General features: G+C 47.8%; 1 protein-coding gene across 2 annotated transcripts in view; it reads left to right on the top strand.

Moving 5' to 3' along the window:
- The window catches only part of TRIO (trio Rho guanine nucleotide exchange factor), a 356120-nt gene that overhangs the window by 316649 nt on the left and 13389 nt on the right, over positions 1–26082 (top strand). For both annotated transcript variants that reach the window (XM_069556151.1, XM_069556152.1), the window contains exons 38-48: positions 6025–6173; positions 7737–7803; positions 9120–9223; positions 10949–11018; positions 13271–13360; positions 14798–14890; positions 15602–15652; positions 15864–15941; positions 16877–17068; positions 18889–19066; positions 21474–22273. In XM_069556151.1, coding sequence (XP_069412252.1) covers positions 6025–6173; positions 7737–7803; positions 9120–9223; positions 10949–11018; positions 13271–13360; positions 14798–14890; positions 15602–15652; positions 15864–15941; positions 16877–17068; positions 18889–19066; positions 21474–22273 — 1872 coding nt within the window. The remainder of the gene's footprint in view (positions 1–6024; positions 6174–7736; positions 7804–9119; positions 9224–10948; positions 11019–13270; positions 13361–14797; positions 14891–15601; positions 15653–15863; positions 15942–16876; positions 17069–18888; positions 19067–21473; positions 22274–26082) is intronic.

Genomic DNA, 26082 nt, shown 5'->3' with positions numbered 1-26082 from the left:
CGTGGAACCGCAGACACTGAGGGACCACGTACGGAGGGCCAGCGTCCCAACCCCTGCATTGTTCACAGGCTAACTGTACTTTTTTAAAGTTAGGAATTTATCATCCAAAGCTAGTACTAACTAGGTACTATGTTCATATATATATATAATCCAGTTTCTTCTCCCACCCACCCCTAAGCAGCTGCTGATGAGGCTGGTTGCTTTGGTCAAATGGGAATTAATCCAGAATCCAGACTGACAGGTATTGGCCCCCACCCCTACCTGGGTGGTGGTGGGCTTTAAGGTTAAACAGGCCATTAGATAGAAAGGCTACAAGGACTTGGTAGATAAGTCAAGAACTTAACTCCACTTGGTCAGAAATTTGGGATCGTGTCAGTATGAATGGAGCTTAGCCACATCCTGGCTGTCTGTTTGAGAAACAAGTTGATTAATGGTCTAAAAAGATGCTCAAATAATACTGAATTGAGTTTTCAGGCATCCTTAAACATTTTAGAAACAGCCATTTATACACATCAGTTATAGGATCATTAAAGTCATGCTTGTCTAATAGTTGAAGTTGTTCTCCCAAGGAATGTCATGAGACAGCACTCTGTCAACCTGCTGTTCATTGTTCTGCAGCTGTTTGAAGGGATTCCATTGTGAGTGGGTCGAGGTTGATATGTCATAAATTCAGATGAAGAGAGGTTCTGTGCGTGTCTCTCAGCTCGTAGTGGTTGATTCCCCCTTTTTAGTTTTGAAGAATTAAACTCTCTCCGTTGAAATTGAATTATTTCTACTACTCACAACTCTTCTGAAGTGAACGGGCATAAAGCTGTTGGCAGGGTGGAAAGGGCGTGAGTTTGGAATCAGAGATGTAGATTCAGATTCTCCTACTGTCTGCTTCCACCTCTCAGCTGGAAGGTGGAGTTCATAAACCCAGTGCTGTTTGATAAGCTCGAGCCGAGCTCCCTCCACCCAGGCACTCAACTTGTGCCTTCCCTCCCCATTGGAGAACCACATTTATGCTTTTTATGGTGGACTCGCTGCTCCTTCATTCTCCATGGAATGTAATCTAGACTCCGCCCTCTTTTTCTGTCTCAAGGGAAACATGGCTCTGCCTTGGTTTCCTGTGACTAATCCTCAAATGAAAACTGCTTTTGCCGATAAAATTGCGGGTGAATCATCTGAACATCCTTCCCTCCCGCCATCTGCTCTCCGTGACTCTGAGTTACTCCTGCACGGCTCACGGGCGCCATGTCAGCCCCTATTTGTTTTCCTGCAGGCGATCTCTTAGGCTGTCGTGACTTTGTAATCAGATTGAAACACTGAATCGTTAGCCCTCCAAAGCCGTGTGTGCAGTGGACTGGGGAGGTGATGGGAGAAGTTGTCCTGCTGTTGTGCCATCTGTGTTCAAGGAGCTGGCTCTCCTTACCCTGCAAGCCCTTCCCTGAAATTCACTTCTCTCTCCACCTCCACGTTCTTGATCAGGGAAGCGTGGGCGGAGGGCGACGGCAGCCAGCAGCCACAGGGACTTGCACCTGCCTTTGGGGCTTTCTTCTCTTCATTGATCTGAATATAAAGAGAAACCAAAGAAAGAATGAGAATAAGTGAAACAGACATCTAACTCAAGATAATAGAACAGTACAATTTGTTTTTGGAAAAAAGTAGAAAGACTGAATTCACAGAGCTAAAAGCAGAAATTAATGAGTTGGAAAACAGAGAAAGGGACTAATAAACAACACCAAAGATTTGTTTTTTCAAAGCATACTGACTTCAGGTAATCTTTGCCAAGAAAAAAAAAACCCAGATTCACAAAATAAGAATCTATAAAGAAAAGATCAGCAAGAATTGAAATAATCATGACATGCTACCTCATTCACCTCTTTGAAAGTAAATTTGAAAACCTAGGATGAAATGGGCAGTTTCTTAAGAAAATACGGTTTACCGATATTAATCTCAGAGAAGTCGTGTGTGCTTCTGCTCAGTCGTGTCCCACTCTTTGTGACCTCGTGGGCCACCAGGCCTCTCTGCCCATGGGATTCTCCAGGCAGGAATACTGGAGTGGGTTGCCGTTTCCTTCTCCAGGGGATCTCCCCAACCCAGGGATCACACCTGCATCTCTTGCATCTCCTGCGTTAGGTGGGCAGGTTATTTACCGCTGAGGTACCCGGGAAGCCCTCTGAAGAGTTAGGTCTACATAGATACTCTCTTTTCATTTAAGGAATAGGGAAAGTTGATAAGAACCTACCCACAAAAACCCACTGAACCCAGAGACCTTCACAAATAATTCATCCAAATCAGATTTCCATTCTGGGACAGCGCTCATGCCGTTTTACTTGAGCACGGTTGCCAGAAGGGGCCGCTGGGCGGCTGCGAGTGGACAGCACAAATGTGTCCATAACCTCTGGGGCATCTCCACACTCCATGGATGCAGCTGCTGGGTCCAGAGGGGCCCTCACAGGTGTCCATGAAGTCCGGTGCCTCCCAACCCCTCTTCTGTGTGCAGGGCCCTCTGCAACTTTTCTTTCCTGCCTCTCTCCTCACCGTTGAGGTGACCGTCATTAAATCTAACGAGCTTCAGCTGTTTCCTTGCACATCTGGGCAGCAGACAGCACTGCTCCTCCCTCCGCGCATCCTCCCACCTCCTGTCCGAGATCGGCCTCCGGGACCCGCACGCGTGGACCCGGCCCTGCTCTGCACATGTGCTTCCAGTCAAGGTCAAGAGCTGTTTACTTAAAAATAAGAATGCTATTTCCTCACCGAGCCCTGTTGCTTAACTGTTTTTCCATTTACTGAGAGCAGGAGTTGGTGTGTGTGCACAGCTCCATGGGTTTGATGAACAAGATTGCAGGAACAGACTTGGTGTCCTCAAAGCTGGGCTTAGTGATGACACCAGCTTCAGCCTGTCACTCTTACGGAGAAACGGAGCAAGTATTAGAGGTTTTAATTTGGTAGGAAATATTAAGTGTTCCTGTAAATTCCATCGGGCTTTTTGTTTGGAGAGAAGTGTGTCGCACTTTCCCCGGTTACGTTGCTCACATGCCTCCTGATCACCTGTGTGTCCAGCTGTGTCACTGTGGGAGTTTTAGAAGAACTGTCATCTATTGGCAAATGATGTGAACTGACAAAGGATTAATCTTCAAAATGCACAAACAGCTCATTCAGCTCAATATCGAAACATGAGTAGAAGACCTAGATAGAGATTTCTCCAAAGAAGACATACAGATGGGCCACGGGCACATGGAAAGATGCTCAGCCTTGCTGATCATTCAGTTCAGTTCAGTCGCTCAGTTGTGTCCGATTCTTTGTGACCCCATGAATCGCAGCACACCAGGCCTCCCTGTCCATCACCATCTCCCGGAGTTCACTCAAACTCATGTGCATAGAGTCAGTGATGCCATCCAGCCATCTCATCCTCTGTCATCCCCTTTTCCTCCTGCCCCCAATCCCTCCCAGCATCAGGGTCTTTTCCAGTGAGTCAACTCTTTGCATGAAGTGGCCAGAGTACTGGAGTTTCAGCTTTACATCATTCCTTCCAAAGAACACCCAGGGTTGATCGCCTCTAGAATGGACTGGTTGGATCTCCTTGCAGTCCAAGGGACTCTTTGAGTCTTCTCCAACACTGCAGTTCAAAAGCATCAATTCTTCGGCGCTCAGCTTTCTTCACAGTCCAACTCTCACATCCATATATGATCACTGGAAAAACCATAGCCTTGACTAAATGGACCTTTGTTGGCAAAGTAATGTCTCTGCTTTTGAATATGCTATCTAGGTTGGTCATAACTTTTCTTCCAAGGAGTAAGCGTCTTTTAATTTCATGGCTGCAGTCACCATCTGCAGTGATTTTGGAGCCCCAAAAAATAAAGTCTGACACTGTTTCCACTGTTTCCCCATCTATTTCCCATGAAGTGATGGGACTGGATGCCATGATCTTAGTTTTCTGAATGTTGAGCTTTAAGCCAACTTTTTCGCTCTCCTCTTTCACTTTCATCAAGAGGCTTTTTAGCTCCTCTTCACTTTCTGCCATAAGGGTGGTGTCATCTGCATATCTGAGGTTATTGATATTTCTCCCAGCAGTCTTGATTCCAGCTTGTGCTTCTTTCAGCCCAGCGTTTCTCATGATGTACTCTGCATATAAGTTAAATAAGCAGGGTGACAATATACACCCTTGACTCGTCTTCCTATCGTCTGTTGTTTCATGTCTAGTTCTAACTGTTGCTTCCTGACCTGCATATAGGTTTCTCAAGAGGCAGATCAGGTGGTCTGGTATTACCATCTTTTTCAGTGGAAATCAAAACTACACTGAGGTGTGACCTCACCCCATTCAGAACGGCCATCATCGAAAAGTCAACAAATAGTGAACGCTGGAGAGGGTGTGGAGAAAAGGGAGCCTTCCTACACTATTGGTGGGAATGTAATTTGGTACAGCCACTATGGAGAACAGTATGGAGGTTTTTTAAAAAACTAAAAATAGAGCTACCATATGATCCAGCAGTCCAGCTCCTGGGCATGTATCCAACAAAGATGAAAGCTCTTAATTCAAAAATGCACTCTAATGTTCCTAGCAACATTATTTACAATAGCCAAGACATAAAAGCAACCCAAGTGTCCATTGACAGATGAGTAAAGAAGATATATATATATACACACACACATATATACGTGGGTGTGGGTGGGTCTATATACCACCCCTACACACACACACACGATGGACTGTTCTCAGCCATTGAAAATGAATGAAATAATGCTGTTTGCAGCAACATGGATGGCCCTGCAGATTGTCATACAGAGTGAGGTAAGTCAGAGAAACAGATATCATAGGATAGCACTTATGTATGGAGCCTGATACAAATGAACGTATTTATAAAACAAAGAGGCTCTCAGACATGGAAAACAAGTTTATGATTACCAAAGGGGGAAGGTGAGAGAGGGATAAATTAGGAGTTTGGGATTAACAGATACACACTACTGAATATAAAACAGATAAACAATGAGGACCTATTGTATAGCACAGGAAACTATATTCAGTATCTTGTGATAACCTATAGTGGGAAAGAATCTGAACAATGGTATACATATATCCTTTTTCAGACTCTTACATGTATATGTTTATGTAAAACACATACATGTATTACTGAATCAGTTTGCTGGATACCTGAAACACAACAGCAAATCATGTGTATTTCAATTAGAAAAAAAGGAACTGTCACCTGTACCCCTAGAAACTTTGTGAATTCTGATTAAGAAAGAAAATTAATACATACCAGTAAGAAAGTAAGCGTTTGCTGATCCTGGCCACACTAACCCAGGGGAAAAAGTCATCAGTAGTCATTTCACAGATTTATTCGAGGTTCTCAAGTGGATCTGACAATGAAAGCGCTCACCTGCAGGAACTAAAATCCAGGGAGGGAAAGAGCTGTGGACAAGTAATTGAGGCCAGCATGGCAACCACTTCCTATAGAAGAAAGAAGTTGTGAGGGTCACAGAAATGGAGATTAATTTTAGCCGCATGAGTTATGTGCATGGAAGTATGAGTCAAGGCTTCACGGATAGTCAAGAAACAAACAAATAGTTTCTTTAAATCAAAATACAGGTTTGCTGATGCTGCTGCGTAGTCACCAGCAAGGAGCGTGGGCAGTGTGTCGGGGTGTGCCAGCCCAAACGGAGTTGACTGCACACGCTTCTGAAATGGTCGTGCTTTCATGGGGCAGGAATGTAACTGAACAGAAAATGACCAGATTTGAAATGGGTGCAGTCTGTGATGTGGACCAAATGTTTTGTTCCTGATTGTTTGGTAACCATGAACAGAATACATTAATGGACATAAATTCACTGCACTTTGCATTCTGGCTCCCTCTTACTCAGTCTTTAGATGAATGCTGGGGCTTTTGTTGTTAAACACTCTGGTGATTTCACACCCATAGGTCCTGCCGTGTCACAGGCCAGGCCTGCTGTGTATTCTGACGTAGGAGACCTCCTGGTCCTAATTTCAGCCTCCTGGGCTATGTAGGCGGGAGGCATGACTGTTGCTCTGATTTCTTCCAGGCTCTGGAAGATCGTCCCAGCTCGCTCCTCGTAGACCAGGGGGACAGCAGCAGCCCCTCCTTCAACCCTTCAGACAACTCCCTGTTGTCCTCCTCCTCGCCCATTGATGAGATGGAAGAGAGGAAGTCCAGCTCTTTAAAGAGACGCCAGTAAGACCCCAATGTTCTAGTCATCAGCGCTCGGGGGCTCCCCTGCTGGCCCTGCCGTCTTCAGAGCTGTGGCCCGGCTTCCTCTCTTGAGTTGCGAGAGGAGACCCAGTGTCTCTTTGCTGAGCAGTTGCATGAGCGTGCCGTGCTAAGTTGCTTCAGTCGTGTCAGACTCTTTGTGACCCCATGGACTGTAGCCCACCAGGCTCTTCTGTCCATGGGATTCTCCAGGCAAGAATTCTGGAGTGGGTTGTCATGCCCTCCTCCAGGGGATGTTCCCAACCCAGGGATCAAACCTGAGCCTCTTGCGAGTCTTCTGTGTTTGGCAGGCGGGTTCTTTACTATGTGTGCCACGTGTACATGTGTTTGCAAAGTGTTCAGAACCCCAGGAGGGTGCAGTGAGGCATAGCTGCAGCTTTCATTCTTTTATTTCTGATTGTACTTTATTTGGAAACAAGTGGTACGGGAATCTCTTCTGTCGCTTCTGGTGAGAAACTGCTGTACTTTCCATTATGTACATGCACGTGCGCTCTGTTGCTCAGTCTTGTCCCACTCTCTGCGGCCTCACAGACGGTAGCCCGCTAGGCTTCTCTGTCCATGGGATGTCCCAGGCGAGAATACGGAAGTGGATCGCCGTTTCCTCCTCCAGGGGATCTTCCTGACCCAGGGATTGAACCAGCTTCTCTTGGTGTCTCCTGCACCCAGGGATTGAACCAGCTTCTCTTGGTGTCTCCTGCATTGGCAGGCGGATTCGTTAAGACGGCACCACCTGGGAAGCCCCGTTATACACACAGTAGTGAAGAAAGAAGGCAACAGAGAATTAAATGCAGTCCCAGGAACATGAAACATACCTTCATGGTAGAATTTTTCAGTTTCAGTTAAGAAGTCCTGGAAAATATTACAAAACGTTTAAAATTATATTTGGAGAAGAGGAAGAAATTCCCCTGCTGCATAAACACAGAGACTTGGTTTCCCAGCATCTAGAGTGACTTCAGGTGCATAGGAGGTGCTGGTTGAATGAACAAACAAACCAATCAGCCAGTAACTTTTACAGGTCAATTGAGGTGGTTTGCCTAACTAATCAAGTGATTGTCTTCTGTTATCTAAGTGGCTTTAAACCGTTACTGATCCTTACTGAGAGGAACATTTCTGAATGATGTGTTCAGACCCAAGGCTTTAAACATCTGAGTTAAATTTCTTTTGTGTATCCAGAAAAGCTTAAAATGACTCAAGCGTTAAAACACAAAGAAGCAGAAGACCAGCTTCCTTTAATGTCTTGGCTTTATAGCAGAGTTATGTCTTAGCTTCTCGTAGTCATCGTCCACACAGTCAGAGTCTGGTGACAGGAATGCACCCCAAATGTGAGGTCCTTTGTGGCCTCTGCAGTTCCTGTGGGTCACCCATGTGAACTTGTAAGTGGTTGGGGACCCAAAGTGCAAGTTTGTTAGGTTACTTCACAGCCCCTGCGGAATCTGACCTGATGAAAGAAAAAGTGTGAAAGAGTTTCATCGGAAAATTCCTTAGATTGTGGATTGTAAACACTGTTTTTCCCCTCCCTTTTTTCAGCTACGTTTTACAAGAATTGGTGGAGACAGAGCGTGACTACGTGCGGGACCTCGGCTGTGTGGTAGAGGTGTGTGCTTTCAGAGATAGATAGCCTGTATCAGCCAGCTCTGAGGCTTGTCAGAAGGGTGTTCGTTTGGACAGTCGAATGCTGGTAGCTTCTCAAAAGCCTTGAAAACAAAAACACAGTAAAACAACCAACAAAGTATTTCTGAAAAATAAAATTTAGCCAAATATCTTAATAACTTTTAAAGACTTCTCTTTTGAACAGTGCATCTTGACAGAGTCTCCTTTTTTAATATAGTTTAATTTGTAAATGTTATCTCCAAAAAATGAATTTCTGGTATGGAAACCTGGCCTTTGATTATTTTATAAGAGTATGGGCATCACCACGAAAATGAGGACATCTTTGGTTGAAAAGTCAATGTGACCAGCTCTGGATTCAGTTATTTCCTGAATCGCCCCTGGGTTTGGAGCTTGGTCAGTGGCTACCACCCCAGGCCATTTGCTTGTAGTTTTCACAGAACGAATATGTCACCAGTTTCACTGACCAGAAGTTACTCTGAATTGTAACCATGGCAAAGCCACTGCCTTTCATTCGAAGTCAAGGGTCATCTCTGGCCTTGTCCCTGCATTAGCTTTAGGGCGTCATCATGTTAGTAAACTCAACTCATCAAAAAGCTATTTTTGTAAAATAAAACTTTATCATTTATTCTTTCAGCTTTGCAGATATGTACAAGGCAGTACTTTTTGGGTGGACATTCCATGAAAAGTAATAGCTGTTACAGTTAATTGCATAACATAAAAGATTAAACAAGCACGACATATCTGTCATCGTTACCAACAATAACTTCAGAGCTTCTTGTATACGTTGAATCCCATCCGAGTTATATAGAAGTTTTAAACCACATTTTAGCAACATAGTTACCAGCTGGTGTTAGAAATCAATTTGTGGAAAGTGTATTATTAAATCCTTATTTAACAAATTATGTAGATAATCCAAAAAGAAAAGAAAATATGTTTCTATCAGATCAGTACTGAGAACAGAGGAAATATGCTTCATGCCAAATATTTAATATTTACAAGCTGACAGGATGATTTGTTTTATGAAATCATTTACATTTATTTAAACTTTCCAGTTCCTCAGAAGAGTTTTGATCTTTGAGTGCTAAACAGTTCAGGGAGAGAAAGTCACGGCAGTGAATGTGACTATATTTTCACAGGCCAGTTAAGGACATATTTGTCAAAAGGTTCTTGTTCTTAAATAAACAATTGGCTTAGAAGACAGTGCCTATGTCTGTTTTGTCCTCTGTGACTCTTAGTAAACCACTACTTGATTCAGACTTGTTCAATGAAATAATCTTATCTTTAAATATTTACTTTTAGGGCTACATGGCACTTATGAAAGAAGATGGTGTTCCTGACGACATGAAAGGCAAAGACAAGATTGTGTTTGGCAACATCCATCAGATTTACGACTGGCACAGAGAGTACGTACAATACACACCGTGCTTGACCGTGGGCAGTGTGTCATCACCCGCCGAACTGCATCACAGTCTTGTCGGGCGGGTGGGAGAAGACATTTCTTGATTCATTTCATTTCACTACCTGTATAGCCTCGTGCAGGCAGCTGGTACAGAAGAAATACTGCTTTGCTGAGAAGTTTTCTGGTTGCGTTTCATGGCACGAGGAAGTCCCTTACCTTCTTCATGCTGGTCCATCCAGGGGCCCAGGGCATGGGGGGAAGGTGGGGCTGGAGGCCTGGGTACAGAGTCTGACCATCTGGGTTCATAGTCTGGTCCTGACCCTGAGCTGTCTGCCTCCATCCTTCATTTGGGTCACTGTGTTACCCTCCTCATGGGGTTTTTATGGAGTGACTGAGTTAATACCTGCACGTAAAGCACTTTGAACAACACCTGCATAGAGAAAGCCTTGATGAGTGTTTGTAGTTAAAACTGCAGCCACCTCTGTAATAAATACAAATTACTATGAGTTATTTTTCAAGTCAGCATTGATGGGGAAAGTAGGCATGACTGCCCATGAAATTCACATTTGATTCCATACCTTGCCACACCTGTCCTGATCTGTAGTGAAACTAACTTTTTAAAGGGATATTTGGTGCCATTGTCTAATCTTCTAGTCCCAAGGCTGGTTCTTAAGCTATGACAGAAAAGGGGAAACGGCACCAAGCTGCTGGGATAACCAGACAGAGAAATTGCCCCTGGAGATACGGTGTCTGTGTGGTATGTGCAGAGCTGAAGGATATTGCATCCTCAGGTGCCAGACAGTTCAACATAGCATTCATTGGTGTGCTGGCTTGCAGGCCAGTAAAATCCAAGATTCCAATATCAACATATGGAAGTGATAGCTAAGGTGGGCATACATCTCACAACAACTCCAGCCCAGACAAAGTGAAGAGCAATCGTCCGTTTTGTTTTGTTTCTGTTGTTATACCTGCTTTTGATCTTGTGTGTATGCTGTGTGCCCAGTCATGTCCGACTCTTTTGTGTCCCCATAGACTGTAGCCAGGCAGGCTCCTCTGTCCATGGAATTTCCCAGGCAAGAGTACTGGAGTGGGTTGCCACTTTCTTGTCCAGGGGATCTTCCCGACCCGGCTATTGAACCTTCATCTCTTTCTCCTGCATTGGCAGGCAGGTTCTTTATCACTGCACCACCTGGGAAGCCCCAGTTTTATCTCAATGGGACCTAACATTTGCAACCTAGAAGTTGATTTTGATAATATTTGAGAAAACTTTATTTTTTAAAGAAAACTTCAAAAGTATCACAGGTGACATTCAGATTTGAGCCTCTTAAAAATGACCATGAAAAGAATATGAAATACACAGGTATGCAGACCAAGATAAAGAAGAATGACCAACTGCTTTGAAGCATTTTTTTTACCCCGTATTCAGATCAGATTTTATTATTTGAGTCATTTTAAAAAATGAAACAGAAATGTGGATTATCCAGAGGAAGGGAAGGTTGCCGGTCAAGAGGTGTCTTGCTCTGATCTAACCTTTTTAAACTGTTTTAAATTGTATCTCTTTCTGCTTTGTGTCCTAACAAAATGTTTAGTTTGCTTTGTATTGGCTAAACATATACTTTACACTTCCAGATTGCTAATGTCAAAACAGACTATTTTGAAAATTTAAACCTCAGTCTAAAATTAGAAGGCCAAGTCGGAGATGGTTCTAATATTTCTCCTTTCGTTGTAGCTTTTTTTTAGGAGAGCTGGAGAAGTGCCTTGAAGATCCGGAAAAACTAGGATCCCTTTTTGTTAAACATGTAAGTACAGAAGCATTATTTATATTCTGTCCTGTGTTGTCATATTTGGTAATTGGCTTGTCAGATGAAAGGAGAACTCACTGGCAGTTTACAGAAATGCTTCTATTGAGAATAAAATCGAACCGAACGGTGTCAGCTGGTTGGAGTTCACATCCCCCACTGCTCTTCTACATGCGAATGCTCTGCTTTCCCAGTCACCTGGCCCAAGTTGGCTGTTTAGCTCACAGACAGACCAAGATGGTCAGCAGGGGACCAGAGCCAGATCAGCAGCAGGAACATTTGGAAACGTCTCTGGGCAAAGAAGTGCTAGTGCAGATAGAGATGTACCTGGATGTGCAGCGGGTTTAATGTAGTAACCAAATATTGGTAATAAAGTACGCTCGTTGCAATCTGCTGGCATCCAGCAGTGAAGCCTCCGTGCTTCCACTGCAGGGGATGTGGGTTCCATCCCTAGCTGGGTAACTGAGACCCCACATGCTGCATGCTATGGCAATAAGACAAACAAATTAATTCAATAGGCACGTTAAGAGTAAAGGGGGCTTTTTGGTTTGGTTTGGTTTTTAGGAAAAATTACTATATTTTCAAAGTGACCAGAGCTTTTGTATTTTTGCACATCTCCTTAATGTCTGGCTTAATAGAAGATAGATGCATGTTTATATCTTGTTTCTGTATTGAACCTACTATGATATGTTTTTTAGTTAAAATTTATGGGGGAAAAAAATCTATCCTCACACAGATATTTGGTTAGAAGAGAATGAGTATTTTAATGGCCTTTTCAGATAATTTATAGACAGTTTTCTTAGATACTGCACCAAAACTCAAGTGAGAATTTCTTAAAGGTTAGGTGCAACGTGGAATCTGAAAACCCGTTGGTGACCTCACTTCTGTTGCCCTGAAAGCCATAAAGCCATCTTGCTGTTAAATACACTTTCCCTCTTGCACCAGCTCCTGACATCCTGCATTGGTCTTTTGGAAAACCCTGACCCACTGATTGAGACAGAGCTTCCAGATGGTGAACTATTTCAATAAACAGTATTCTCGCCGCCAAAAAAAAAGAAAAAAATCAGATTTGTTCATATCACCAACCATCTCTTCGCAAAAATATTTTAAATATTGTCAAGTTCTGGTAGCTCAGCTGGTAAAGAATCGGCCTACAATACAGGAGACCTGGGTTCGTTCCCTGGGTTGGGAAGATCCCCTGGAGAAGGGAAAGGCTACCCACTCCAGTATTGTGGCCTGGAGAATTCCATGGACTGTATAGTCCCTGGGGTCACAAAGACTGAGTGACTTTCACTTTCGTTTTCATGATCAAGTTCAAGATGGCAGATCCATGTTCTCCAAAATGTTAATTTTTTGCTTGAAAGCTTCATTTTTCATTATTAACAGACATTGCAGGTTGTTTGCCTTGAAACAGCAGGCTTATTTTATCCATGTTCTGGAAAGGGTCTAGCAGATACCCACGCATAAGTAATTATAGTCCTTGAGGCTTTTAAGTAAAAACAAGCAGCTGGTTCAACTCATGGCTCAGCCACACGAGGGCGCTGCCACGCCTGCTCTCACACGAGGCAGACGTGTCACCAGGACCCCAGTCTTATCACAGGAAGGTTAGAAAGGTGTATAGCCCGTGGTTGAGTTCTTAATACCATGAATTTTTATCAGTTCATCAAGGACAGCCTTAGCTGAAGCTGGCATGTGTAGTGGTGAGGGATATTTGCTAAAATGCCAGCAGTTTCTCCCACCACTGGTTTTGCACATCATTCCAGATGGTAGCACATGAAAAGGATAGGTGACAACTTAGTATTATTTGAAAATAGTTTGACCTGATGGGTCCCCAGGAGGCCTTCGGGACCCCAGCGGTGTGTACAGCATACTTTGAGGGTCAGTGCAAGAAATAATGGCTCAGTATTTAAGACTAACGAGCTTTTTCTAACCTCGTTTAAAACAGAAAAAAAAAAGCCAGGCTTCCCGGAGCCACTGGCAGGGTGTGAAGGGGGGAAAGCGATTCTTGGCTTAATACTAAGAACTGCGTGCTTTCACCACCCCTGGTGTTTTCCCAGGTAAAGTGTGGGGTTTGATATATCTGAGGGAAAGATAAAGAAGGGCTGTTTTTGGAGCCAGCATCAGGAACCTGGGATGTGCTCCCAAGAGCCTAACCATGCGGTTTTCTCGAAAGAAAAGTTCCTTTCCGGATGCGCTGACACCGTGCCCGTGCTTCCTATGTTCTAACCCATCTGTTTGCCTTCCTTTCCTAGGAGAGAAGGTTGCACATGTACATAGTTTATTGTCAAAATAAACCAAAGTCTGAACACATTGTCTCAGAATACATTGACACCTTTTTTGAGGTAAGACTGACTGAGTTACAAAGCAGTTCTGAATGATTGGTTACAGTTGACTTCCAAAAATTCGTTTCCCACGAGATTAAGCAATCGCCAGGAAATTAGCCTCAGTTATTAGAGTCCTGAACTTGTATTTCTTCCTTGTAAACCAGAGAAGTGAGTATAAATTCAACCTGTGATCACATCCCTTAGCATTCAGAGCGCTGGGGTCACGGCTAAAGTCAGGGGCTTGGGGCTTCCCTGGTGGCTCAGTGGTAGAGAATCCGCCTGCCAGCGCGGGAGACACCAGTGCCATCCCTGGCCCGGAAAGATCCCACATGCCGAGGAGCAGCTAAGCCCGGGAGCCACAGCTGTTGAGTCTGTGCTCTGGAGCCGGGAACCTCAGCTACTGGAGCCCAGGCGCCCTCTGTCCGTGCTCCGCAGCAAGACATCCATGCACTGATGGCAAGCGAAGGCCACGCGCTGCCGCTAGAGAGTAGTTCCCGCTCACCAGAGCTAGAGAAAAGCCCGAGCGGCAACGAAACCCCAGCATGCCCAAAATAAGTAAACAGAATTATTTTTTTCTAAATGAGTAACCTTAAAAATCAGAGGTTTTAAAAATCAGTTTCAAACTAGGACTCATTTTCACATGCAGGATAATTCATGAGCTAAACTTTTAGCCTAGAAATAAAATATTTGTATCAATAAAAGTAAGCAATTGAAAAAAAGGCCTTTTTAGGCAAGCATAAACAATGCTTTGAAAAACAGCTCAGAAAGCTCAAACGCGAGCGGTGGCGCAACAGTGGTGGGCCGTGTGCAGTGTGGCTTCTTTCTCATTATCTCTACTACCATGCAGTCAACGTTTCTGAGTTATAGGGATTGGAAACTGCCTTTTAAAAGGCAGCAGTCAGTATAGTTGATTCGAAGTGTTGCATTGGTTTGTGGTATACAGTGGGGGTGATTTAGTTATACACATATACATGCCTGTATTGAGTGTGGTCCCCTGTGCTGTACAGAGCAGCCTTGTTATTTATTTTGTATGTAGTGGTGTGTGTCTGCTGGTCCCAGGCTCCCAATTTATCCATTCCCTCACTCCCTTCCCCCTTTGGTAATCATGGATTTGTCCTCTCTGACTAGTCTGTTTCTGTCTTGTAAATAAGTTCATTTGTATCATATTTTAGATTCCACATATAAGTGATGTCTTACAGGGGTGCGGAATTGTTTAAGCCCCAATAATTCTTCAGTTTAAATTTCAAATGATTAACAATAAGCACATCTTATGAATCACATTAAACCTTCTGTGCTTGCTAGTCTCTTCAATGTCTGGATCATTAAGCATTTTTTTTTTGTTTCATAAAACAAAAGGTTTTCCTTCTAGATGGACAATAAAATTGTTATGTCAAAAAGAATAACTGAGTAAAAGACAACACTTGAGATCTTTTTCTTCCTCCTCCAAAACCCCAGGACTTAAAGCAGCGCCTGGGCCACAGGCTGCAGCTCACGGACTTGCTAATCAAACCCGTGCAGAGGATCACGAAGTACCAGTTGCTGCTGAAGGTGAGGCTCTGCCAGGGCCCGAGCCCACTCGGCAGGAAGACGAGGCTCGTGAGGGGACCAGAGGGCTGGGCAGGTGATGAGCATCTTTTCTGTAAAAAAATATATATATATGACGCAGTCTTGTTGTTTCTGATTTCCAATATGTCCAAGTACGTTTTTTAAAACTTAAGGCGAGCCCTTATACTGTTCTCTCAATTTTTCATTTACATCAGGTTCTGAAGCAAAACATCCGTGAAACTGAGCTTTTTCTCCCCACCACGGATCTTGAATACTTTACCCACCTTACAGGTTTTCTGTCTCCTTGGGGCTGCAGATTAAATGTTTAGTCCCTGCCAGTTCCTCTCTGTGGGCTCAGCAACCGCCCTTGAGTGATTCAAATTCCTCAGCACCCCTGAAGACAAAGTCAAGCCATTTTCCATGGTAAAAGTGACTGTTGGAGGTGGTGAGATCCCTTCACAGATAAAACTCAGAACCTGGAGGTAAAGAGAGATGAGCGCCTGTCTTGGGGTGAAACAGAAACCATGACCTGCTTAGATCAGTCGGGTCTGACTTTGCCCTCCTGTGGCTTGACGTCCGCCTGAGGATACCTTATCTTTGACTGGGAGAGAAAAACGAGGCTGGCCCAGTGGCTGGCATCGTGGCTGATCAGAAAGGGTACTGCTGTTCGACCATCACTCTTGTCATGCCCTTCCGTCTGTTTTCCTCCTACAGGACTTCCTCAAGTATTCCAAAAAAGCCAGCCTGGATACATCAGAACTAGAGGTACTGACACCCCGCTGGGTGCGTCTCTGAAGCAGCTTGTCCCTGGCGGGGGTCGGGGGTGGGTCTCCCGAACCCCCTGGGCGTACCCTCTGTCCACTCGCGGGTGGGCAGGGGAGGAACTGAACAAGGGGAGGGATTGGAGGGCTAGTGCTCCAGCCTGGCCCCAGGAACTGAAGGCTCACTCTGCTCCCCGCCTCCGCCCACCCCGCAGAGAGCCGTGGAGGTCATGTGCGTCGTCCCGAAGCGCTGCAACGACATGATGAACGTCGGGAGGCTACAAGGCTTCGACGTAATGTGGCTCTTCTTTAAACTTGCTGCTCTGTCTGGGATGCTTGACCTCCACCTGCAGAAAGCCGATCCTTTCTGCTTGGTTTGCTGTCTTCTCTGGCTGTCCCTCAACCTGAATGATACTATGTTTCAGCTTTTCTGGGTGCATCTGATTTGCTTTTGGGGGGGACCTTCCTCTGCTCAAAGCCCAGCGCCTCGTGGTGGGAGCAGGCAGGCCTCTGCTCTGTCTCCAGGGCCCTCTGCTGCAGAGGAGCTAGCCTCCTTCCTCGGCACGACGAGCAGGGGCCCATCCATCTGTCAGCCCCAGGAGCCTGTCTCCAGGTCCCTGGGCTCCCCTTTAGTCACAGACTTCTCTGTGAGTTGCCAGACCACTCAGATTACATTCTACCTGCTAGCATCCTGAGGGTGTCCAGAGCCCAGAATCCCTTTTTTTTTTTCCTCCAGTTTGATTGTTGAGTAAGGAGACAGGAGTTTTTATTTTTCTTGCCTACTGTTTCACTAGAGGAGTGGGTTTAGTTTAACATGCTAGTGCTGGAGTCCTTGGGAAAAAAAAAAAAAACACGGACGGGCTCTCCTGGAGGGCTCCTGTGCATTTGTGAGCAGGTCCCACCCAGGGTACTAGCGGCACCCGGCCGTGGACTGCCCCTTGAGAAGTACTCTTCCACTCTGAACTACATCCTTCCATCCACTTCCAATCTCTGACTGTAACTGAGGCCAGGGGTTTACACAAGAGCTGGCAAGAATTTTATTTAGATGATTTTTCTGTTCAGCACCAAGACCTCATTATACTAAAAGAAGTGTCTACGCTCCATAAATTAACACAAGAAAATACATCATTCTGTGGGAGGAAAACTAAAGAAAACAAAATTTCCAGTGTCTTAACTTTGAATGCAGTGTTTTCTTCTCTGTTCCTCTGCACCCTTCTCCACGTTCCAGGGTAAGATCGTGGCCCAGGGCAAGCTGCTCCTGCAGGACACGTTCTTGGTCACGGACCAGGACACGGGGCTGCTGCCTCGCTGCAAAGAGAGGCGGGTATTCCTCTTCGAGCAGATCGTCATTTTCAGCGAGCCGCTGGATAAAAAAAAGGGCTTCTCCATGCCAGGATTCCTGTTCAAGAACAGTATCAAGGTAGCTCATGTTTGCCTGTTTTCTCAAGCACTAATGCGTATACCCGGTACACTGAAAAAATGTGTCCTTTTTAATGATGACATGTCCCAATCATTCCTGCTCCTTGGAAGAAAGGCTGCAACAAACCTAAACAGCATATTAAAAAAGCAGAGACATTGTTTTGCCAACTAACGTTCGTAGAGTCAAAGCTATGATTTTTCTAGTAGTCATGTATGGACGTGAGAGTTGGACCATAAAGAAGGCTGAGTGCCGAAGAATTGATGTTTTTGAACTGTGGTGTTGGAGAAGACTCTTGAGAGTCCTGTGGACTGCAAGGAGATCAAACCAGTCAATCCTAAAGGAAATCAACCCCGACGATTCTTTGGAAGGACTGAAGCTGAAGCTCCAATACTTTGGCCACCTTGATGTGAAGAGCTGACTCATTGGAAAAGATCCTGATGCTGGGAAAGATTGAAGGCGGGAGGAGAAGGGGACAACAGAGGATGAGATGGTTGGATGGCATCACCGACTCAATGGACATGAGTTTGAGTAAACTTCAGGAGATGGTGAAGGACAGGGAAGCCTGGTGTGCTGCAAGTCCATGGGGTCACAAAGAGTCAGACACGACATAGAGACTGAATAGCAACAAATCCTGATCTTTATTAAATATTTAGAGAATTTTCAAATACATTGCAGACCCTTTAAATTCACTCCATCCTCTACAGTCTGAGCTCCCCAGTGGCTGATGGCGTATGGCTGCAGCATTCATTTTTACCACCATGGGAAGACCTCACCTTTGTTAGTTCTTTTTTGCTCCACCTTCTCTAGGACCATGTGAATTATTCAAGTTCAGAGGCATGGATTTGGAGAGGATAGCTTACCTTTTTCTCTTCTCCATTCAGCAAGAATCTTCTCTGCGCTCAGAACCAGGCGGGGGGCCGTAGGGCTGGACTCGGCAGGCCGTCTTTGCCCCGGCGTGGCTTGCTCTCTGAGAGAAGAAAAAGACGAAGACTGCAAATGGCCCTGAGTCCTGTAAAAGGCACAAACCCAGAGTGAGATGGAGGAGACCTGAGGTCCCAGCAGATTAACATTTCTAGTTAATTGTTGAAGCTACTCATTAATTTCTGGTGATCCCCATATACCTAAGTTAAAAGAATCATTAAAAAGCTTCAAGATAATCATTTTGGAGGTAGTAAAAATCGCAGCTCAGCCAAAGGGTGGTGGTTTCAATTTTGACCCAAGACGAATGTTACTTTGCACTTGACCACTTTGTGAACTTGCACTCTGTGCTTCCATTTGTTTTGTTTTGTAGTAAAATGTTAGTTGCTCAGTCACGGCAAACCCTTTGCCACCCCATGGACTATAGCCCACCAGGCTCCTTCTGTCCATGAAATTCTCCAGGCAAGAAGACTGGAGTGGGGAGCCAGTCCCTTCTCCAGGGGACTTTCCCGACACATAAAATTTACCGTCCTGACTGTTTGTCAGTGTCCAGCCCTCTGGTGTTAAGTACGTTCACACTTGTCATGCAGCCGTCACCACCATCCATCTCCAGGACTCTTCTTCATCTTATAAAAGTAGAGCTCCATCATCATTAAACAGTACTCTTAAGTGCCTCATCCAAAGGGAATCATCACAGTGCTGGACTTTCTCCCACTGGCTCATTTCGTGTAGCTCAGCTATGGTGTAGCCTGTGTCAGAATGTCCCTCCTTTTTCAAGGCTGCATAATAGTGCACTGTGTATACAAACCACGTTTGATTATTCATCCATCTGTTGGTGGAAACTTGGTTTGCTTCTGCCTTTTGGCCATTGTGAATAAGGCTTTTTTTTTTCTTTTTTTAAGGTGAGCTGCCTTTGCCTGGAGGAAAACGTGGAAAATGATCCCTGTAAGTTCGCTCTGACATCGCGGACGGGTGACGTGGTGGAGACCTTCATCTTGCACTCATCCAGTCCAAGCGTCCGGCAGACGTGGATCCATGAAATCAACCAGATTTTAGAAAACCAGCGCAATTTTTTAAACGGTAATGTGTGTGGTTACTTTCCCCAACGTACACATTTTTACTTCTCATCTCTCTCCTGTCACATACAATACGTGCGACATATTGTGTACGTGTGACACAACCGTAGTAGTGACCGGACTCTCTGAGCAGTTACTGGGGACCAGACACCATACCGAGCACTACCCACCAGTGCTTCATTCATCTTCCCAATGACCCGAAGCAGCAAGTCCCGGTATTATTCCCACTTTATAGATGGCGAAGCTGAGGCCCAAAGCGGCTTTGTAATCTGCTCCAAGTCCCATGTGATGCTGGTGGCAGAGTGGGGATGCGGAGCAGCCATCTGGCCCTTGGCTGTGAGCCCCTTACCACTGTCCAGTTCATTTTGTCCCATGGCATGTGCACCCCAGAGCCCATCCTGGGAAAGGAATGCGTGAGAATGACTAAGGCAGCGACGGAATTGGCCAGAGATGTTGGAGACATTCTTGTGTGCAACTTTAAAATTTATGTTCCACCACATGGTACATCTAGACTGCCCTCTGTATTAAAAACAAGGCATCTTTTTTTCCTTCCCACTTCTATGACACAACTGATTATGGAGGAGCAATACCCTAATAATACAGTATGACCCAGGACAACAGTGAGGTGCCGACACTCCAGAGAAAGGTCTTCTCCACGAGGATAGAGACCTCACTGACCTTATATGACAGTTAGACTTTTTATATCCCTGACCTGAGTCTGCTCCCTTCTCCTTAGGGCCACCGCCTTCGACTCTGGTTTTAATTTGGCAGTTACTGAAGAGCATCAAAAATTTAGCGAGAACTAGATACGCATTGCTGTCTTGATTTTGTCCTTTTCTCCACGATCATGTCCTGTGTCTACACCCCGGTCCAACCAGACGTTGTAATCTCTCTGTCACATAAAACCACCCCCACACCTCGAGTGACATTCAGGAGCCAGGGACACAGGCACTACGCGAGAAAGGCCAAGGTCACGTGGCACTTTTGGCCAAGGGGTAATCAGCCAAGCGTTAACTGCAGGCTCCCATCCAGACTGTTGACGGAGCGTTTCTTGTGTGTGCAGTTACAACTGGATGGCTGGGGCTGGGGGGATTAGGGGGTCGGTTCCCATGCACGGGAAGAATAGTTCCACTCCCGTGGCTGTGAGTGAATGCACATCTCTTTAAATGTGTTGTTTTTGAGTGCTTCACTGAACGCCAGTCTGCAACATGTAACTGTTGGGAAACCTCTAAACTTAGACCATCTTCTTTAAAATGAACTGAGCTGCCTCCTGAGTCACAGGCAGGAGTGGGCCATGCCATTCACCTGTGGACTCTCAGCCCAGAGATGCTGAGGACGCTGCTCCCAAGGGCAGATGGAAGTCAGGACCAGAGCGGGGGGCTTCAGCCTTGCTGGCCCACCGCTTTCTCCCCTTAGTCCCATGCAGGGCGGCAGCCCACATGGCTTTATCACATCACAGGTCGTTTGGCTCCAGGATACTCCTCCACACCTGCCCGATATCTCCCAGGCAGGAAGGGGCTACATCTGACTATCCAGCATCACAGAGGTTTTCATTAGCTCTGCAAGGATTTGTGTTGCTGTGCTGTGCTTAGGCACTCAGTGTGTCCCGCTCCTTGTGACTCTGTGGACTCTGTCCTTGGAATTCTCCGGGCAAGAATGCTGGAGTGGGTTGCCATGCCCCGCTCAAGGACTTGTGTTAGTGTTCCCATATATCTTACTGAGCACGTTGCCTGCATCTTCCAACAGACAGTGACATAGCTAACTCACTAAGCCCAGAGACAGGACAGCTTCATGACCCCCCAGGGTTTGTGGAGCGCCTTCCCCGAGGTGGTCCCTAACACCGCTTCGGCCTGTGGGAACCAGGTGGTACCTGTGGAGCCCCAGTTGAGTCTCCCCCGCAGCCCTGGGCCTCCTTGGGACCCTGGCTGTTTGCAGAGATGCCTGCAGCTAATTGTTCTCCTTTCCCCCCCTCCCCCTCAGTGGAAATGTTGAGGCTGTGCTCACTGTTCCTGGGCAGGAAACCTCTCCTCCAGCCTGTTCCCTGTTCACCTGTCCTCCCTGGGACCTGCAGACCGCCCTTGACAGAACCAGTTTAACTCGTCCATACTTAACAGTACTCTTGCCTGGAGAATCCCACGGACAGAGGAGACTAGTGGGCTACAGTCTGTGAGCTGGCAAGAGTGAGATGCTGCTGAGCGACTAAGGACACAACACAGTTAAACAAGACCTTTTCCTTTTCCTTCCCTGGTCCGTGGAGCCAGGCCGCTGCCTGGTGACTGAGCGATGGTGGACGCCCCCAGGTGACGTGAGCCTGGGGCACTAAGCTAGCCCTCCCTTTTGTGCCATCGTGCCCCCTCTTCCCCTTCGCCCGTGTGACGGTGCCCTGACGGAGTCTCCCCTGTGCCTTGCAGCCTTGACATCACCCATCGAATATCAGAGGAATCACAGCGGGGGCGGCGGCAGCGGCGGGGGAGGGGGCAGCAGCGGGGCCCCCAGCAGCGGGGGCAGCGGCAGCAACCACAGCGGCGGCGGGGGCGGCCCCGGTGGCGGCAGCAGCGGCAGCTCGAGCAGAAGTAGACCCTCCCGGATTCCCCAGCCCGTCAGACACCACTCCCCCGTGCTGGTCTCCTCTGCAGCCTCGAGCCAGGCAGAGGCAGACAAGATGTCAGGTACGTGCACCCCGGGCCCGCCACCGCCTCCTCCCAGCCGCAGCCCAGCCCTGGAGGCCAGCGCCGGCCCGCCCGGCAGGGCGCCCCCCGGCAGCCAGCCCGACGGTCCCGAGCGAGATGCCGAGCCGATCCCCAAGATGAAGGTGATGGAGAGCCCCCGGAAGTCGTCTGGGGGCACGCCGCTGCAGGATGGAGCCGCCAAGGAGGCGCCACGGAGTGGCCCGGGCCCCCTGCCGCTGGGCAAGGCCAGGCCCGGGGCCCCCTCACCCCTGCACTCGCCTCTGGCCGCCGCCGCTGCGTCCCCCTCTCCGTTCGGCAAGGAGCCCTTGCCCCCCAGCAGCCCCCTGCAGAAGGGGGGCTCCTTCTGGAGCTCCGTGCCTGCCTCCCCTGCCAGCCGGCCCGGCTCCTTCACCTTCCCGGGGGACAGCGACTCCCTGCAGCGGCAGGCACGGCGCCACGCGGCCCCCGGCAAGGACGCGGACCGCATGAGCACGTGCTCCTCGGCCAGCGAGCAGTCCGTGCAGTCCACCCAGAGCAACGGGGTAAGAGCGCCCAGCCGCCTGCGCCCGCCTCTGTCCCGCGGCTCTTCTAAACCTCCCGCCTGGCCGCCGCTGTCCTCGTACTAACTCCGGGCTCTACCAGCTCCTCCTCGGCCTCCCGCGCCCCGGACTCGGCAGGGGACGCCCGCTAACCTACTCCCGGCGGACGGCGCGCCCCGGGTCTCTACTAACTCGCTCCTTGCTTTGTGTCCGCTAACAACGGGGAACGCAGACTATTAACCTTCCGAATGAATGCAGCATCTCTGAGCTTTTCACATCTTCCGACCAGCCGAGTATTTTGGAATTTCCTCTTTCTCTCGCCGCCCCTGCTTTCCTCGCACTTTTTTGTTTGTTTAAAGAGGGGTCCGTGTCCTGCCATCTACCTCCTGCATAAACTGAAACCTGTATACACTCTCTAAGCTTTCTGCTCATCGCTTGGTTGTGCCCTTTTATGCCTTAAATTAATCTGCAGCGTTTTTGACTCATCTGCTGGGGAAAATAAAAAAACCTCAAGAAATGTCCAACAGCAGCTCAAAGCAAACTCAGCTGGCACAATGAGGGGAAGGAATCTCTCCAGTGGAAAAATTTTCCCTTTCCCCCCACCACCTGAAAACAAAAACAAAAACATGCGCCGGATTCACTGGAAGAGAGACTACTTTAAGGGCTTCTGGATGCCAGGCTCTGGCCAGCGGCTGGGAGCGGAGGCTCAGGCAGGCTGGAGTGGGGCGCCAGGCTCTATCCAGCAGGGGGGCGCTGCGGGGCCTCGCCGGTCTCTGTCCGCGTTCTCAGCCCCAGGGTTGCGGTGGTGGGTCTTCCCCCTCCCATCCTGTGTCTTCCTCACTGTCCTCCCCTGTTTGCTACGCGAGCTGATGAATCCAATCCATAACACCTCCCTAAAAGCATGCGGTGAGGGAATAGAACTGTTCTCATGAGTGTATGTTTGATCCTTTTATAAATTTTTAAATACATTTCCCCCGAAAGGGTCTGTTGTCTCTTTATCCAAAAAAAAAAAAAAAAAGCAATTTGGCTTTTGCATGTTTCTCTCTTTCCCCTGGACTTTAATTAATGCCTTGTTTGAGTTGACTTGGCCTTATTCTCTCCTCCTGTTTTTCGTTGTGTATTTTGTTCACCTCAGTCTTTCTGTGTACTTAAGGAAGAAACTGAGAAATGGTTCTTATGTTTATGAGCCTTTCAGCTTCACTCTCAAAAAGAAGTGGTCAGGGCAGGCATCCTCTGCTGTGGCCATCACCACTGTCCTGGTTGTGGTACCTGAGCGTGTCCTGCAGAGTAGCCTGGCCCCCATCCCGTTAGTTCTGAAATGCTTGGTATGCAGGTGGGCGTCCGAACCCAGCGTCAGCTGGAGGCAAAGATGCAGAGACCCAGTGATTCGGCACTTAGATGAACGCTCAGGGTGCAGGCACAGCCTCGCAGCTGAGACCCCTCCGAGTCAGCCAGGGAGCAGCCCTTGAGTCCATCCTAACTTGAACGCTTTTCCCCCTGAGCACCTGAGGGGGGGCTGTGTTTCAGAAGGAACAGCCTCCCCCGCCCCAGTGCAGGAGCCTGGGTTGGGGTCTGTGTGTCTGCGAGCGCCCGCCGTTGGTGCCCCCCCCCCCACGCCGGCGCCCCCCCACCCCCCCGGATGCTCGATAGCCCAGCACACCTGCTGGCAGGGTTTAGGTTGCAAAAGGTGTCTCTTATTTCTGCCTCTCGCTGTTTCCAATGTGCTCAGTTAGCTGGAAAGGGAAATTGCCAGTGTTTTAAGCGAATCCAAGCACCTTGCAGAAATGCCCTGGAGGCATGGGAAGACCACTAGAGGCTTAGCACGGGCATTTGAAAGTCTCCTTGAGGACTCTTAAGTATCCCAGTTAAGAAGAGCTGTCACCTGGCCTGCTCCCACCCATTCCAGCCGTCCCAGCCCCCTGGCAGGTCAGCAGCAGCCTCCTCCCTCCTCATCTGCTTCTGTGACCCTGTCTGAGGTCATAGCCCAGCAGCTGTGCCTAACCCACAGCCCAGGTCCCTCTTCCTCCTTTAATGCGCACCTTCTGGAAAGTTCTGAGGAGAGCCAGAGTGGAGGGGATGTGTCAACCCACACAGTGACTGTGCCAGCCCCTAGACATGGATGCATGACCTCCCTGCACCCACCCCCACCCCCAGGCAGCAGTGAAAGGACAAGCCCTGCCTTCCTCTCGGTGACTGGGTGGCCCCCATACATTTCTAACCTCCAGTCATCAGGAGGTGAGGATTGTGTCTGACAACATTAGCTGAGATAGGTTTTTAAATGCGTAATACTTAGGCTGGTGCATGGGAGGTTTTCAGAAACGACTGAGAGCTATTATGATTGTGGTAGAATGCTCAAATTATGAGACAGAGGCTGGTACCTGTACAACCAAACACGGCTCTGCCACGGAATTTGGTTTTTGTTCACGTTTTCTAGCAAATGTGTCTTTGTAGCCTCAAAACTATGGGGTGCTGCTATGTAAGTCACGCTGAAGGGATAAAATTGCATAAAGGAGTGTGCAGAGGCCAAGGCCCGACGTGGACAGCATGGGCATCTCGGAGGGCCGGGAATGGGCACCAGACTCCTCAGCTGTGATGGCGCCGAGCAGCTGGCCACCCCGGTGTGCATCCCAGGGCCCTGGCCCCTGGAGTTCCCAGCACGCAGGCTCCTTGACAGTGGCAGCCGTCTGCTCCAGTGTGTCTTCACAGCAGCTCAGTAGCCCAGAGCTGACAGGCACGTGGCAAGGTTTCTGAGTGTCGTGTCTGCACCGACCCAGGAGCTGCCCCCGGCATCCAAGAGTCCAGCGGAGGGAAGTGTCATCGGAGTCCTGGGAAGCCGTGACCATCCAGACAGCATCCTTGGTGGGAGCCTCTGAGAACACACTAGTGCAGCTCCTGACACCGTCTCCACGTCCCAGCTGTTGATAGAAGGCCTTGGACGAGGGTCTGGAGGTCTCAGCTGCTTCCTCCTCCCGTGGAAGAAAGGTCACCTGGTAAATGACAGCTTAGGACAAGTATCTTTTGTGTTTCTTCTACTCTGCAGTGAACACCACTTCAGCTTGTGCGCCTGAGCAGATGGCCTTGAGAAATGATCTTTGTTTAACTTTGCAGCCTCACCTCATTGACTGAGTTGCTGAACCTTTATTGGGTGCCTGCTACACATCAGTCAGTATGATGGATACTGAAGACACAGCAGTGCCCCGAAGTGTTTGGGTCCCAGTGGGACGCCAAAATACGGGGAAGATAGACTTTCCCACGCCAGGGATGTCCCTGAAACGTGAGCTATGGGGCCAGTGGTGTTCACTGCTGCTCTGGGATGCTGAACATGCCCAGGACAGCAGCATGTCTTCAGGACCCGGGAATCATGCGAGCTCGTAGGCGCGCCACCCACCACGGGACGCATAAAGGAGGCGGAGTAACTCCGTGAGAGCAGAGCAGTGGTTGGCTTACTCTTCAGTTATCCCACGTTCTTCTTTTAGGAAGGAAAAAGGTGGAAATGACTAAGGATGCGAGCAGCTTGGCACAATTCTGGGACGCGTTCTCAAAGAACATTTCATCTGCGAGTTTTGGAGGCTTTGCCACGATCTGCTCTGTCAGTGAGCTGAAGAGCTTACTCCTTGCAGCTTCTTAATTTAATGCTTTTTAAAACAAGCATGATGGTCGCAGTGACATAGACAGAACCCAGCGTGGCATTAACAGGAGGACAAGCCATCCCTCTAACAGTGTAAGGAAGATGGACCTGAAATAATCAAGCTTCCGAAAGTAAAGTGTTTGGCCATCGCTGTGGTCTTCTTGGCGTTTTAGATTATCCTTAC

This window comes from Ovis canadensis, chromosome 16, assembly GCF_042477335.2.
Source record: "Ovis canadensis isolate MfBH-ARS-UI-01 breed Bighorn chromosome 16, ARS-UI_OviCan_v2, whole genome shotgun sequence".
Classification (NCBI taxonomy): Eukaryota; Metazoa; Chordata; class Mammalia; order Artiodactyla; family Bovidae; genus Ovis; species Ovis canadensis.
Note: the sequence above shows the minus strand (reverse complement) of the source record. Positions and strands in the feature narration are given on the sequence as shown.